The sequence below is a fragment of the Maylandia zebra genome, linkage group LG20 (genome assembly GCF_041146795.1).
Source record: "Maylandia zebra isolate NMK-2024a linkage group LG20, Mzebra_GT3a, whole genome shotgun sequence".
Taxonomy (NCBI): Eukaryota; Metazoa; Chordata; class Actinopteri; order Cichliformes; family Cichlidae; genus Maylandia; species Maylandia zebra.
The window spans coordinates 2512193-2527389 of record NC_135186.1 but is presented as its reverse complement, the minus strand read 5'-3'; the positions used below and the strand labels follow the sequence as shown (position 1 = coordinate 2527389).

The 15197-nt window shown below is 44.2% G+C and overlaps 2 protein-coding genes across 7 annotated transcripts; both read left to right on the top strand.

Moving 5' to 3' along the window:
• The first annotated feature begins 328 nt into the window (after positions 1 to 328).
• Positions 329 to 5811, top strand: wnt10b (wingless-type MMTV integration site family, member 10b). Of its 4 annotated transcripts, none has more exons than XM_076878721.1 (4): positions 329 to 449; positions 3425 to 3612; positions 3780 to 4231; positions 4332 to 5811. In XM_076878721.1, the coding sequence occupies exons 2-4, from the start codon at positions 3450 to 3452 to the stop codon at positions 4830 to 4832; spliced, it is 1116 nt and encodes a 371-aa protein (XP_076734836.1). In that variant the 5' UTR covers positions 329 to 449; positions 3425 to 3449; the 3' UTR covers positions 4833 to 5811. The 4 variants fall into 4 exon arrangements, with proteins under 4 accessions (XP_076734836.1, XP_076734835.1, XP_076734834.1 ...); XM_076878720.1 differs by having other exon boundaries at positions 331 to 449; positions 3350 to 3612; XM_076878719.1 differs by lacking the exon at positions 329 to 449 and adding an exon at positions 741 to 2707.
• A 2624-nt stretch (positions 5812 to 8435) lies between these two features.
• arf3a (ADP-ribosylation factor 3a) lies at positions 8436 to 12816 on the top strand. Of its 3 annotated transcripts, none has more exons than XM_004558780.4 (5): positions 8436 to 8499; positions 9638 to 9829; positions 9928 to 10038; positions 10352 to 10476; positions 10567 to 12816. In XM_004558780.4, the coding sequence occupies exons 2-5, from the start codon at positions 9682 to 9684 to the stop codon at positions 10726 to 10728; spliced, it is 546 nt and encodes a 181-aa protein (XP_004558837.1). In that variant the 5' UTR covers positions 8436 to 8499; positions 9638 to 9681; the 3' UTR covers positions 10729 to 12816. The 3 variants fall into 3 exon arrangements, with proteins under 3 accessions (XP_004558837.1, XP_004558836.1, XP_076734490.1); XM_004558779.3 differs by having other exon boundaries at positions 9615 to 9829; XM_076878375.1 differs by lacking the exon at positions 8436 to 8499 and having other exon boundaries at positions 8519 to 9829.
• The last annotated feature ends 2381 nt before the right edge of the window (positions 12817 to 15197 follow it).

The window sequence follows — 15197 nt, the reverse complement described above, 5'->3', positions numbered from 1 at the left end:
GACTGATAGGCAACACATTCTTCTCTTATTGAGCGCTACGAGGGGAATAAAAAAGGGATTTGCTGCTCTCATCTCCCTGTTTTTTTTTTTTCGGAGCCTTTTCAATAGGATTGGAGGGAGGGATAGTTAATGCTCTTCATAGGACGCACAATGAATAAGGAAACAACTGAGCAGAAAAAAGAAAGGAAGGGAGAGAGAGGGAGAGAAAAGCAGGGCAGTCCACGGTGTTACGCATATTGTGGAATCTCACGGTCATCACAGAATCGATTCCCTGTAAACGTGTACGGCTAAAAGTATTTTCTTCCCCTTTCAGTGACCGCGCAGCTAGCCTCCGCATCCAGTCTTGCTGAGAGAAGTTCCCCCGGAGCCCTGGAGCAGTGATGAGTTGGTACAGATGCTGTGGGTGCGCCCGCTTTGGTGCTTCGCCGCTGCTCAAAGCTGGTGTCACGGTACAGTATAGTTACAGCGCAATATGAGCCATCTGAAACTGCCCTTTTTACCCGGTGGTTGGATTAGCCTACTCCCTAACCGCATCTCCTCCTCTCTCCAAATGCGCTCTTAAAATGTGCAGTGACTAAGGCCATTTCTGCACATGTTCTTTTTTTCACACTTAAACTCCTACAGATCGAGTTTATTCATTATTACATGTAAATGATATATATGTATTTTTAAAAGTGAATGTTATCCCTTAAGGTTACTTTCCTCTCAATAAAACGTGTTATCAGCCGTCTTTATCATATAAGAGCGAACGCGCACACGCACAGCGAAACGTGAATGCCTGCAGAAGCAATAATAAGCTCGTAATTGTCCTATAACTCACACTGCCTGCTGGGCTACTTAAATATTTTTCAAACACGGAAGACATGAAATATGGCCTCCAATCAGAAGTTTGATGTATGATGAACCAGGAAAAGAGGGGGACGACTAAGGATAAAAACCAGTCCAAACATCTGGCTTGCAGACCTCCCTCGACGCAATGTAACCCAGTGTAATCACAGCTTGAGCCACTTTGCGGCATCTCCATCAAACCCCAGACTAGGAGCAAGCTTAAATGTCCCCAAACTTCTCCATATTGGTTCATTTTGTGACATTTATCTGCTAATTTGCATATTCCACATTAGTCATTGCAGAGGTTGTAGGTTGAGTAATCTCTCCCCCTTCCTCCGCACCTCTCTGTCTCTCCCTCAGATGACAGTAAAAGGAAGTAGGCTTTAAAAAAAGAGAGAAAAAAGGCTTTAATGACAGCCACCCTACGTTTTTACCCGAGCCTTATATGAATTTGCTCAAACGGGTTTCCTGGAGCAGTCATGCGACACCGAGCAGATTAGAGCTTCAATCCGGATAAAGGGGGCCTTTTATATACAAATCAACTTCAAATCACTTTTTAAGCCACTTAGATATACACACCAAGGCAGAATGCTAATGCACTTTTCATTGCTGCAGCTTAGGGAATGGAAGGAGATTAGATGAATTGGTGTCACTAAGCGAACCGTGTTCGAGGGGGGTTTTAACTTAATTTTATGAAAGTAGCACACAAGCACCTTTCGCTCTCAGCAGCAATGTTATGTTTAATTTTGGATAACCTGGATCGATATACGGATTGATTCGCGTCCACACTGAAGGCCCGGGCAACTTGCTACATAAGCTTACTCAACAGTGACCATAGAAAAGATTTTTAATAGATATGTTGTCTCCAATAAGGTGTTTTAGTCTGTCAGTTCTTTTGAATCCCTAAAAATAATTTGTCATTAGAGTTTTGTCAGCGGTCGTAATTGCACAACATTGTAAATAACAGTCTGTTACTCTAGCCATTTTTTTCTTTCGTTGCTTTGAAATAAAGACTTTAGATTGACAATGTGAAGTTGTTTCAAGCACAACAATGAGGCGCAGCCGCTCTGATGGAGGTGGGAGGAAGGGGGAGCACAAGACTTAAAAACAGTATTGTTGGAGGGTCTGTTAGCGGAGCCGCCTGCCTGCTGCTGCCTCCCTGTCGTACAGTGGAACCAGCAGCTCTCCCCTCCCCCTTCATTATTTAAAATAACTCACCGCTTTATGAACAAAATCTTCCTTGAGTTTCCATATTTCATCTCATCGAGGATTTCTGTGTTCTCCCCCAAAATGTAGGACCAAATTACCTTATTCCTCCCATCACACCAAAAGAGAGTAGGAACAAGTACATGCATATATAAATATGTATTTTTTTAATCCTTATAAATATGATCATTGGATCCAGTATTTCTAAATACCTGCTTAATTCGAAATCGCTGTCCCGCAATGCTTGTAAAGTGCTTGTGCGTAAAATGTTGGAGACGTCATTTTACGCTTGGGTGAATGATCCCGTTATCGAATAATTAAAGTATCAACTGGTGATCCAATTCTCATCCTGGCCAATATTTTGCAAACAGCCGCCTGTAGAGGCATCTACTCCCCTCCCCTCTTTCTTTCACCCCCCTCCTCCCCCCTCCTCCTCCACTTCATTCTCTCCTCCGACCTCCTCTGTTCTCCGTCTTCACTCCTCGGTCGTTTGGCGGTGCATCGATAATACTGCAGACATCGTCCTTTCGATTTTCTTATTCGACGCGGACCATCACTACCAGTGTTTTAATGTCACGTCGCGAAAGACGCACAACAAAATGGAGCTATCAAACAAACTCCGTTGGGACCAATTCCTGATTTTGGCAGCAGCACTTATGTCACCTGCAATCACGTAAGTGCACTTGAGAGCGCCAGGAGAGTTGCAGACTGTGGCTACACGAGATTCGGCAGAGTTGCGGGAAGTTCTTTGCATAGGTTACTATTCAAATGAATAATTTAGCTATTTTTAAAAAAAACAAAAACATTAAAAACGAATTATTAGTCATTGTATTTCGAAGTCTGGTTTCGTGTAAAGTTAAATTTAAAAAAAGTGCAATCAGTGTTAATTGAGTGGTTTAGCTTTAAACGAGTCAAAATAATTCCAAAGTGATTTCACTTTCAGTCTCGTTATTTCTTTATAAGATGCATTTGGCCATTAAATCTGTTTTTGATATTTCTCAGCTGGATAATCTGTTTAGAATTATATTTTCCCTCCTTTAACCAACTGACACTGGAGCAGAAACAGTGCAGCAAATACTTTTGGACGCATTTTATTGGTAGGTGTATTTCCCATAAAGAATGAATTATATCATATCTCTCTTAATTATTTATTGGGTTTGTATTTTTCTTAAGTGTACTGAACCCCCTCCCATTGCCTCATATTCCTCTGGGCTTGACTAATGAACTGTTGACCATCTCCGATGACACCCCCCCCCCCACACACACACACACACACCATCTCACTTCCCCACTCTTTCTCCCACTCTCCCTGCAGGGTGCTGTGTAATGATATCCTCAGCCTGAAGGTGGCAGGAGATCCAGTGCTAACCCCTAACTCTGTGTGCCTCAGGCTGGCAGGCCTCAGTAAACGTCAGATGCGGATGTGTGTGAGGAACCCTGATGTGACAGCATCTGCTCTGCAGGGGATCCAAGTGGCCATCCATGAATGCCAGCACCAACTCCGGGACCAGCGCTGGAACTGCTCCTCGCTGGAGGGCTTTGGCAAGCTGCCGCTCCACAACTCCATCCTCAACAGGGGTGAGAGTCTGAGGCAGGCTAATGATAGTCAGTATGTGATCCTGGGGTTTATGGTAGAAAAGTGCAGGTATGAGAATACAGATTGTGCTGTACACAGGTAAATGACATTTTTAGAGCTGCAGTCTTTATGGTTTCAACCTCTCTGAGTGTGTTCTTCTTGCTCCTAGGTTTTCGGGAGAGTGCCTTCTCTCTGGCCTTGCTGGCAGCGGGCGTGGCTCACTCTGTGGCCTCGGCTTGCAGCATGGGCAAGTTGCGGGGGTGTGGCTGCGAGGCCAAGCGTCGCCAGGACGATGACAAGATCCGGCTGAAACTCACACAGCTGCAGCTGCAGACGCTTCAGAAGGGTGGGGCAGGCATCGACTTAACACGGTCATTACCCTCAGAGCTGAATGGTCATCGTGGCAGCCTGCCCACTAACCTGCGCTCAGCCCACCCCTCAGCCCTTCTCAAGCCCTTACCGGATGAGCTAAGCTCTATGCAAGACACCTGGGAGTGGGGGGGGTGCAGTCATGACATCCGTTTCGGGGATCGCTTTTCCAGGGACTGGCTCGACTCCCGGGGGTCTCCAAGAGATATCCACGCCCGCATGAGGATACATAACAACCGTGTGGGACGACAGGTGAATATTGTGCTTTTCAGCTGTTGTCCCTCCGACCTTCAGCACTCATTATCATTTTGGTTGTTGTTGGAGTTTGCTTACAGTGTTATTCTTTACACAGATAGTGACTGACAACATGACAAGGAAATGCAAATGTCACGGCACATCAGGGAGCTGTCAGTTTAAGACCTGCTGGCATGTGTCTCCAGAGTTCCGTCTTGTGGGCTCCATACTCAAAGAAAAGTTCCTGACAGCCATTTTTGTCAACTCTCAGAACAAGAATAATGGGGTTTTCAACCCTCGGACAGAAAACGGCGCCAGCGGAACCCAAGGGGGTCTCGGCGGAGGGCGTCGTCGAATCATGTCCAGAGAGCTGGTGTACTTTGAGAAGTCTCCTGACTTTTGTGAGCACGACGTGTCCATAGACTCTCCGGGAACACACGGACGAATCTGCAACAAAACTAGCTACAGCACAGACAGCTGCAGCTCGCTGTGCTGCGGCCGTGGACACAACATCCTCAAACAGACACGCAGCGAGCGCTGCAATTGCAGATTTCACTGGTGTTGTTACGTGCTGTGCGAGGAGTGTCGTCACACAGAGTGGGTCAACGTGTGCAAGTAGACGTCAGTCTGTTCCCCCCTCAGTTCGAGCGGCTTTTACTCATCCAGGACTCAAGATGGCGAGCCTGTCCCTTCGCCCACTCATGTTGTTCGAGCTTTTGTTTTTGCTCCTTGTGCAACTCTCCCAGAGATCCTGTTTACCCCCCACCCACCCTCTTTTTTTTAAGTCCATCATCTGGGATCTATTTTCTTTTTGTAGACGCTGTTATTCTCAAAATGCCAAGTCAGAGATTGAAGAGGTGACTCATGTCATTTGTCTTCCCATGGCCTGTTTAGACGCTGGCCTTTCAGCCATGAAAATGGCCCATACTTCATCGTTTGAGACCCACAAAGAAAAAGAAAGAAAGAAAACGCAACAGCAGAGGAGCTTCAGCGTCTACAAGCTGACTCATCTTATTGTACAGTAACAGTTTATTTGAATGTGTATGTCTATAATTGTAAATGTATTATTATTAATATTAATATTGTACTAGAGCCTGTCTTTTTTCAGTGAATGACAGATTGATGGTGGCCATGTGGTCAGCACGGTGAAGCAGTGTGCAGACAGAACAGTCTCATTTTCTTTCTCCATTTGTACCAAAATAATACTCGTGTGTGACTCTGAAAAGTACTAATTTGGGAACTTGTCTCACAATCTCTCTTTACTGATCAAAGAAGACAAATTTTTTTTGGAAGGGCGAATGAATTTGACACAGCGCTTTCTCACATGCAGGACTTTCAGATGCTCGTCCAAGCTTGTACACTTGTAAAACTCAAGATGGGAAACTGGAAGCAACAAATCTCTAGATTGTACGACTAATGATTCAGATTTATATATTTATATAATGGTAACAATAGTAATCACTTCATGAGTATGGTTGCTAGTGGTCATGTTTTTTATGACTCTGTATCATTATTGTGGCAGCAAAAATGCTGTCTCTTGGGTATGACTGTACTGTGATTTGTGTCACTTTCCTATGAAATTGTGACTGGGCTCTTGATATTTCGTGCTTGCTTTTGTCCATTTCATCAGTCTGAGCACTCCTTAGATTCTTCCCACATGTACTACATGTCAAAGTGAGAGATGGACCTACTTTAGTCCTGAAATGACGCTGAAGAGTGTGCGTCTGTTGCTGTGTAAATGGGGGGTAGGCTCTGTGCACTACAGATTTGGGAGGTGAGAGCCTTTTTTATGGCCACTTCATGCTGAGAGAAGGACTTTTTATGGCTGCAGGATATTGTTTCCTTAAAGTATGACTTTTATTACTGGAGAGAAGCATCAAGAGAGCAGAGAATGGGGGTGATTATACCAGTCTTTGCTGTGCGAGCATCTAAGGGGATCATCTGTCCAGAGTTCATAGCCAAGGAAGGGACTTGTTGAACCACGTGCTTTGGGGACGCTGTATCCCTGTTACCTGGGAGACAGACTACACAAATATAAACACATGCACATAAATGCTTGCATGGGTTGGTTTACGTACCAAGACATGTAGGAACGCTGGCACCCGACGCTCAATCAAAAACATGCATGTTGTTGCGCACAAATGAACTGTAGATTTAGCAAAATGCTCCTGTCGCCACTTGACTCGATTTATGATAGCAGCATTCCTCGATATCTTAGATAATCCAAACCGTCTCCATGCTTGGCCTGCTGGGAAAAGCTTTTTTTTGCCACATAGGATTTAATGCCAATTAAGTCCTGTTTGCATGGACTTTGGTAAATATCCCTGAACTCCGAAGGAATGACAGCGCCAGTGGCTGAATTGAGCACTTGATCTTTTTTGGTATTTAGAGAAGGAGCAAAAAAAAAAAAAGAAGACAGCGAAGAGGTATGGAATGATAAGGGCTTGGATTTCTGGTTTGGATTTCTTCATTCCTTTATCATTTCACCCTGGAGCTGCTGCGAAAGGGAATTTCCTGTCACTGTTTCTAACCATGTGTGAGACAGAGGTTGGTGGACAGCCTGGGATTGCTTTCTCTCTCTCGCTCTGTTTCTCTTACTTACTTCGCCCCTTTCTCCATTCTCCCCTTCATCATTGCAGACAGAGACACATACATAGCAACACATTGACTGCCCCCACCCCCCCTGCAGTAATGACATCCAGACTGGGCTGAAATTAAAGAGAGGCAGGCAGAGAGAGAGGAAGTAAGGAGAGATAAAAGTTACCCACTTTGACTGACAGCATGATTATATGTATAAATAAGGCGATTTAGTGTGTTTAGTTGGATATGAAGATAGCGAGATAGATTTTGCTGCACATACGGCAGAGATGCACAAGCAAAGGACAAATCGAGTGTGGCGAACGGGGTGACTAAAGTGTACTCTGTATAAATATATGCCTCGAAACATCTGCTTCTCAACTCCCCTTTCATTTTTGATGTGGGACAGGCAGAGGAGAGCGGGAGAGAAAACACAAGGAGCCAGCTACCCAGAACATCAAAGCCCCTGCCCTCAACGTGCAGGCCCTCATTAGTTCAGCTAGCAGAACCAACGAGACTTGTGATTGTGTTTGCTGGGGTGCACGCTGGCAGACACTTCAGAGGAAAGGCTCCCTTAAGTCATAACTCCCCACCCTACCTCTCCTGCCACCACCCGGGCCCGCTTTAACCCCCCTGTAACCCTCTCCAAACTCCCCGCGCACACAAACTCCTGCATGCTCACCCCACCATCCACTCCACCCCGTAATCTGGTCTGCAGCTGCAAACATCTGCTCCCCTCTTTATTCCTCGCTGCCTCCACCGCTGAATTGATAAACACATCTATTACTGGACCACTGACTGGCACACAGCACGGAGGAGGAATGAGGCAAATGTTGGACTCACCTATGGCTGCAGGGCCGGTTTGAAGGAGTGCCGTTTGTTCACATTGGCTTCTTCTTTAGGCGACTTCTTTTTTTTTTTAATGTCCTTTAATTTCAAAGTGCAGTGCGGTTTGCAAGTGTACAATGCAAAAGTGCATGACAGAAAACAAGAAAGAGAGAAGGCATTGACCCCAGGTTTGGTTTTATTTAACTTCATTCAGAACCTTTTTTTATTTTAAAGAGATGGCTACAGAAAAGAAGAAAAACATCTTATAACTATGAGGGAAGTGAGTCTGCAGTGGTTTGGACTCACGTGCATGAAGCAATCTCATTAGATAGCATAGGCGCCAAAAAGCCATAGAAATATTTGACATTTTTAATAAATAAAATAATGCTCAAAGGTAAACCAACTGCAACATCGATTCAGTCTATGCTTTTGTCCCCTCCTGTCACCTCATTATCTGTGAAACACTGCCAGGAAGTATCACTTGGCATCCTGTTACAGTCAGCCATTTACTTATTCATTAAGATGATTCCTGTTTTAATTATTCAAGCGTGCTTGCCTGCAGGCTCTCGTTTAAAACTGGTTTGGGCCCTCTGAAATGTCATATGTGAGATAGTGGGAATAACGCTATCAAACTATTTATTATTCTTTGATGTTCCTCAAGAAAACAAGATAAGCCTCAAATAAGCTGTAAGGTGATGGTGCATACAGTAACTTTTCAGAGCTGGAGACAGCAGCTCCTGGCTTTTAACAAGTCGCCGGTCGATGAGAGATTGGCAATCCAAGTACCGCGAGAACGCGCAGTGTCACAGCTGCAGCTCATCGCGAGACTATCATCCAGTCCTTCGCCTGAATCCAGCTGGTACCCTTCCTGCCGTTGACGGGTAAGTGTGAACGAGATGCAAATGGTGAAATTGCTGAAAGAGGTATACGAGCGCTAAAAAGGTGGTTTCATTTATCACCGCTTGAGTTGCCTTTTAAATGCTGCGAGGGGGGAAATGAACGACCCTTAATGTACGACATGAGGCCGACTGGCGCGCTTGTCGTGACTGTAAGAGGGGGGATTATAGCACACAAATTGACCCGGAGATTTTATTTATGTTTTCAATTAAATACCGACGATGTTAGCTCACAGGATAGCAAGCAGATTATGTTCGGAAAGTGAATGTTATCGAGCCGAAAGAAACGTGATTTGGGTTCAAAATTCATCGCCTGCTTCGACTGCAGCATCCGCCGTCTTCGCCTCGCGTTATGACAGATGTGTGTGGATGTGCGGCCACTGCAGCTGCAACGGGCTACGCTAGCACCTGCTGTCCGTGCGTTTGATAGAAATGAATGGAAACCTAGCTAGTCAGAGGAAAAGCGGCCAGTCATTAAAACACACAAGAGGGATACTTCACTGCCCCACAGAAGACTGCTAGTTTAAAATAACCCTCTAAAAACCAATGCGACCCGTGTAGTGTGTGTTAGCACAAGTTAACAGGCAAGGTTGGCCTGTAAAGGGCCCATTACCACTGAAGGGCCACCCTCCTCCCTCAGCTCTGTGAGCCTGACTGTGTGCAACCATAGACAGCCTTAGGTTATGTGTCATAATAACGTAATATGAAATGAGTGTTACCCTGGCATATCTTCAGTTGCCTAAAAAGAGCATAAAAAGGTGGTTACTCAGCACCACATGAAAGCTGAGCCACATAACAGAGATCCAGCATGGCTGCCTCCTTTCCCAGTGAGCTGTCACTGTAAAGGAGCAGCTTTCGAGTCAGGTCAGCTGCCTGCCGGGGTGTGAAGTATATGTTTCCTGGCTTTCCTCTGAGGGGGCACGGCTGCGAGCAGTAAGGGAGGTGCCAATGCTGAGATGTGTTTTTGAACAGCTACTGTCACACCACATGTTTCTTTGTGTGTGTGTGTGTGCGTGTGTGTGTGTGCGCGCGTGTGTGTGTGGTTTCGACTCTCTAAACGTGGTTCACGGTTTGTTTTGTCTGCTTGTTGCTATGTATAGCAACAAAGCAGCCCGTGTAACAGTTTTGTTGCAGTTGTGCCCCCACCTCCTCTCCTCCCGAGGCATCATGGGAAACATCTTTGGGAACCTGTTGAAGAGCCTGATAGGCAAGAAGGAGATGAGGATTCTCATGGTGGGGCTGGACGCTGCAGGGAAAACCACCATCCTGTACAAGTTGAAGCTGGGGGAGATCGTCACTACCATCCCCACAATTGGTGTGTGACTGTCTGCCTCTAAATAAAAAAAAACAAAACATGTGTCTTAGAGATTATGTGACCCATTGTCTATTTGCTTGTTGTCTCCTCCACCCCAGGTTTCAATGTAGAGACAGTGGAATACAAGAACATCAGCTTCACTGTGTGGGACGTGGGTGGCCAGGACAAGATCCGTCCTCTTTGGAGACACTACTTCCAGAACACCCAGGGTGAGATGCATCAAAAGCATCTTAGGTGAAAGACCAGCCAGCATGGTTAGAGTTTTGTTTGTTTTTTTTAAAAAAGGCCTCTCCAGTCCTGCTGCGGATCCTGGAGCGCACGCTCGCCCCCAGCACCTGAGGACAAAATCTGACTAATCCTTCAGATGATGTAATTTGCATACAGGCTCCAGATGTTTCAAATGATCATCATCTTAGTCATGTTCAAATCCCGGACAACCAATAAACATGCTTTGACAATATGCTTTCCTAACAATGTGATGTGACCTGATTGTTTTTGTTCGGTTTCAACTTATTCCTGCAGGTTTGATCTTTGTGGTGGACAGCAATGACCGCGAGCGGGTCAACGAAGCTCGAGAGGAGCTGATGCGGATGCTGGCTGAAGACGAGCTGAGGGATGCTGTTCTTCTAGTCTTTGCCAACAAACAGGTATCCGCCACATTACGTTCCCCCCTGCTTTTACGCCTCTTGCCTCACCAACTTCCTGACGGACACTTTGTCCTCTGTGATTTTGTTCAGGACCTGCCCAACGCCATGAACGCCGCAGAGATCACAGACAAGCTGGGCCTGCACTCCTTACGTCACCGCAACTGGTACATTCAAGCCACCTGTGCCACCAGTGGGGACGGCCTGTACGAGGGTCTGGACTGGCTGGCCAATCAGCTGAAGAACAAAAAGTGAAGGGCCGAGTCAGTGAAGTGGGGAAGAGCCTGGGTGCCAGCTCCAGGTTGTGGTTATAGGGGTTCCATTGTGTTTACATAGAGAAGAAAAATGCTGAAAAGCTCCCAGGGGGTGACTCTCAGTGGCTTTCTCCCCTCCCCCCATCTCCCCCCCACCATCTACCCTCGAAATACTTCTTTATTTTTTTTCCGTTCTTTGATTAATTTGATTTGTTTGAATCTGTGGTGAGCATTTTTAATCATTTACAAGCAAATTTTATCTAAGTTATTTACAATCTATAAACAAATAAATATGTACTGTATGATATTACTGTAAAGGTATATGAATTTGCTCTACTTTGCAGACCTCCACCAACATTTAATTAGCTCAGCAATTGTGATGGATCTCAAATCGTGACGGCAGAGCAGCCTTCCCTCAGAAACTACAGACCTGGTGTAAATTATAAAGAATGTCATAATATTATAGTGGGAGTACTATTACTATTATACTCGTACAGATAAATGTAATATAACTGTCCATACTGCAACCAAATTATGCTCTTCATAGATCAAAACTTTTAGCTATGATTTAGTTTTATTTATGTTGAATTAAACAAAACGTGTCTACTTTCTGGACAGTCGGAAACAATATATTTAATATCGATATTTATTGATTATTTTGGTTCATATAGTTTCTTTTTCTTTATTCTAATGTGCATTTACTGCTAAAGGCAGCTAGTTAAAAACAGAAAAAGAAAAGAAACCCCAGTATCATTGTACATTACTGCTTCCCAATCTGCATGGAGATATCCCAGTACTGGCTTGTGGGCTTGTAACAGGCCGCTGCTGTAAATAAAGATTTGTTCTAGCTGAGTTGCCTGGCACAGACGGGGTTAAAACAGTTTGTCTGGCATCAGCGAGGTGTGATATCTAAAGTGATACAGATGACAAACAGGCACTCTGTACCAGCTCTGTGGCTCAGAAACAAAATGCTGCTATTGGCCTGCCCTGTGGAGAGTGATGCAACACAGCATGCGACTGGCAATATTAAGAGAGCTTACATAGTTTTGAATGTTTATTTTTGTTTTTTCGATCCGTTTGTGCAGCATCGCTTCTCATGCTGATTTATCCACCGTCAATCGGCATGACATCATGCGCGTCTCACTTTTTCATGTTGCACAAAATTACTCTAGACTCACTGTTATTGTATAGAAGGTGTTGTCTGTTTTTTTAATGGAGTGTTTCTTTATTTTGTTGAGTTATTTTTTCCTTAATTAGCTAATTAGATCAGACTGTTGCATTTTTTGTTTTGGGTTTATTTTGGGGAGTTTTTTTCACACACAAAAAAATAAAATAAGGAGAGAAGATGATAGTAATACTGCATCGTAAGGCATGTTAATACTGTACAAGATCTGTAATAAAAGCGAATTATAATAGCCTGTTTCCTCAGACTACATTTGTTAGTCTTAATCACTGCTGCTGGTTGGAACAATGCTGTACTAATAAATGTTATGGATTTAGTGTAAAGTTTACCGAACAACCTTCTAATATGCAAAAGCATGCTTTTCTATGTTGGCGCAACTGTATATATGTTGATGTAACCGGGAAAGTGGAACCGTGGTTTTCGAGGTGAAACCAAAAGCGCTGTTGATACACCTGTAGATAACGGGGTCAGCGTGTTGGCAGATAACTGACAGCAGCTTGTGTGTGCGTGTGTGACGTGCATTATATTCCGTTCGGTGAAAATAGTTTTCGTGGCCTTATTTAGCCAGTGGTTTCATTTCTCTTTGATAACAGGTTTATATGTAAGAAATATCCAGCATTCAAGTATCTCACCTTTGATCTGTGACACCGATGCACTAGCAGTTCTGATGTGGCTAAACATCCCTCCCTCTTTCAGCGACTATTTTCTGATTTTAACTTTCAAATAAAGAAAAATATTAAATGAGGCTGCACGACATTCCAGCTGGCGATTTGCTCTGAGAAAAAAACCGAGTATAATATGAAGAGGAGGAAATTTAAGACAGAAAAACCCAAGCAGGTGCAAAAGTGTTGAATGATTGAATTATTCCTGACACTGCATCAATCAATAAAGATACCAGAGTATACATTTGCTTTGCCTTGCTCATTTTTTTCCTTGCTATTGTTTATTGTCGCGCATGTCGGTCATGATTCGAAAACCGTATCACGGTTACGAGCGTGCTGCTTTTATCTTCTCTTGTCTGTGGCTCAAACTCAATTTCAAGTTGACAGTTCGCCCCAGAATCAAATGTGCGAGTCCGTATTTATCAATCATTGTTCTTGGGTAAGTTGCCCAGTTTTGAAGATGTTTGTCTGCTTGAATAAAAGGAAGCTACAGAGTATACTTCTGGTGCTCAAAGCACCAAGACACTGCGTTTGATGTGGGTGGTGAGTGCAATGTGGTAGAACGAGGCAATTCTCACACAAACTCCTGTGTTTGATTTGGAGGTGATGTGTCCTTTTAAGAGCCCTGCTAGGTTTCTTGAAACAGTTTGATCCTCAATTTGTTGACAGAGACACTGCTTTTGTAGTTTTGCTTCTGTACAGTCATTTTTAACTCAAAGGACAAATTAAACATAATGTCTGAGGTCGATTCAAAGTTAGAATTTTTATTTTATAGTTTTTATTGTTATTTTTTAAAACACGAGGCTCTTAAGAGATGTCATTGCAAGTTAGAGAGACCACGTTAGGTTGAAAAAGCCAAATAAATAAAAGCGATAATAAAATAATTAGGAATGGCCGAAACAACATTCTTAAGAAGTATAAATGCAGTGATCAAGTCAGCAGCTCCCAACAGGCCTGAAAAACCAGAGAGGACAACTGGAGTACATGATGGCAGAATTATTTCTATGGTTAAGAAAAACAGCTTCACAGCATCTAACCAGATCAAGCCCACGCTATAGGAGCAGGCGTGTGTGCACGTCAGTCACATCTTGACTGTTGGATTTCAAATCTGTGGCGGTGTACAGAGGCAACGCTACAAAAACTCTTTGCACAACACATTATTGACCTAACCGTACTTCTCCTTCATTGATGAATCCATAATAAACAGTGAAATATTTTAAAACTCTAACTGTTGCCTCAACACATATATGTTCAATGGAAAGTCAATCGATTTCATGTGTGCTCCGGAGGTTTTAAGTTGCACATCTGGCCTCCAAACTGGTTGTGATGTCACAATATCCTCTTATGCCTACACATGTTGAACTTTGATTTAAGGTGAGCCTCATTTTCAGCAGATTAATGGGAAACAGCTTTGACGTCCCTGACGACGCATGTATCACCCTGAACAATGAAGGTCAAAACTCTAAATGTGAGTTAGACTCTTTTCTTTTTTTTTACATGAAGTGGGAGCTGATCGAGAATAGTTTTAACTCAGTAAACTGTTTACCGTACCAGTCATCAGCTAAGACTAAAATCAGACTAACAGCACATATTACACAACTGTGGGATCTGGCTCTACACAGCCTTTCTTTTGTCCTTTATTAACTGCTATTATCAGGAGAAGTTTGGCACAATCAGGTAGTTTGCCTGTGGAATTGCTGCACTTCACAGAGAGTCATTTTGTCTGAGCCAATCAGAGGTCCATGTAGGGGAGAGTGCTGCTGTGTCTCCAAGGGTGTGACAGCAGTATGTGAGTCGGAGCTGCTCCCGGGGCCACCAGCCCCCTTGGCCCCCTGCAGGACCGCTACAATAGTGGCCCCAGGGCGGATGCCATAGCTGGGATTCCCACTCGTAACCGGGACACCTTCGCCCAGGGCACAGACACACTGGCAGCAGCCCCACAATCAATTCATCAATCTCTGAAGGGAGTGGCAACTGCAAAAGGCCACAGCAGGCACCCCTCACAGTTCCCCTTGGAAGGGACAGGGCCACCAGGGCTGACACAGAGACTGACACCATGGTGGCGTTGTGAAAGTGCCAAGCTCTGTAAATACTATAGGCAGCTATTTTTTCTTGACGGGGCAAACAGAGAAACTCTCATGTGAAAAATGAACACACACAAAAAAAAGTGCATCTGGTGACAATCTTACACTTTACACCGTTTTACTCGGCAACAGGAAAGTTTCACATTGCTGTTTATGAAACAAAACAACTGACTCAGTCTTCAAGATTTCTTCCAACAGTTTTTGGGCAATGGTGTTTTTTCCCCCCAAAGTTTTCCATTATTCAGTGACTGACTGGATTAAAGGCTCCTTATTTTATTAGAAGAAATTAGAGATTGGATCAAATGTCCAATAAACAGTGTGTAAAAATAGCCATCCATGTGCAAACGAGTCTATCCATCACAGGGCCCTGTAGCAGCTGTGAATTCGGATGCCCAAGTGTCAGACTCTGGCTCCTCCTGCTGGACAGAAAAAGAGGCTGGAGTGGGGCATTTGAGACTCCTGAGTCCAGGCAGATGAACAACAGAGACATTAATTACTGGACACATAAACCGAGCTGTGGTGTTATTTCTTGGCGTCTTTT

Coding starts and splice junctions, on each gene's coding strand:
- arf3a (XM_076878375.1), top strand. CDS start 9,463: ATGCTGAGATGTGTTTTTGAACAGCTACTGTCACACCACATGTTTCTT. Junction 9,830..9,927: donor CACTACCATCCCCACAATTG/GTGTGTGACTGT, acceptor CCTCCACCCCAG/GTTTCAATGTAGAGACAGTG. Junction 10,039..10,351: donor CTACTTCCAGAACACCCAGG/GTGAGATGCATC, acceptor TTATTCCTGCAG/GTTTGATCTTTGTGGTGGAC.
- wnt10b (XM_004558778.3), top strand. CDS start 2,634: ATGGAGCTATCAAACAAACTCCGTTGGGACCAATTCCTGATTTTGGCA. Junction 3,613..3,779: donor CAACTCCATCCTCAACAGGG/GTGAGAGTCTGA, acceptor TCTTGCTCCTAG/GTTTTCGGGAGAGTGCCTTC. Junction 4,232..4,331: donor ACAACCGTGTGGGACGACAG/GTGAATATTGTG, acceptor TTCTTTACACAG/ATAGTGACTGACAACATGAC.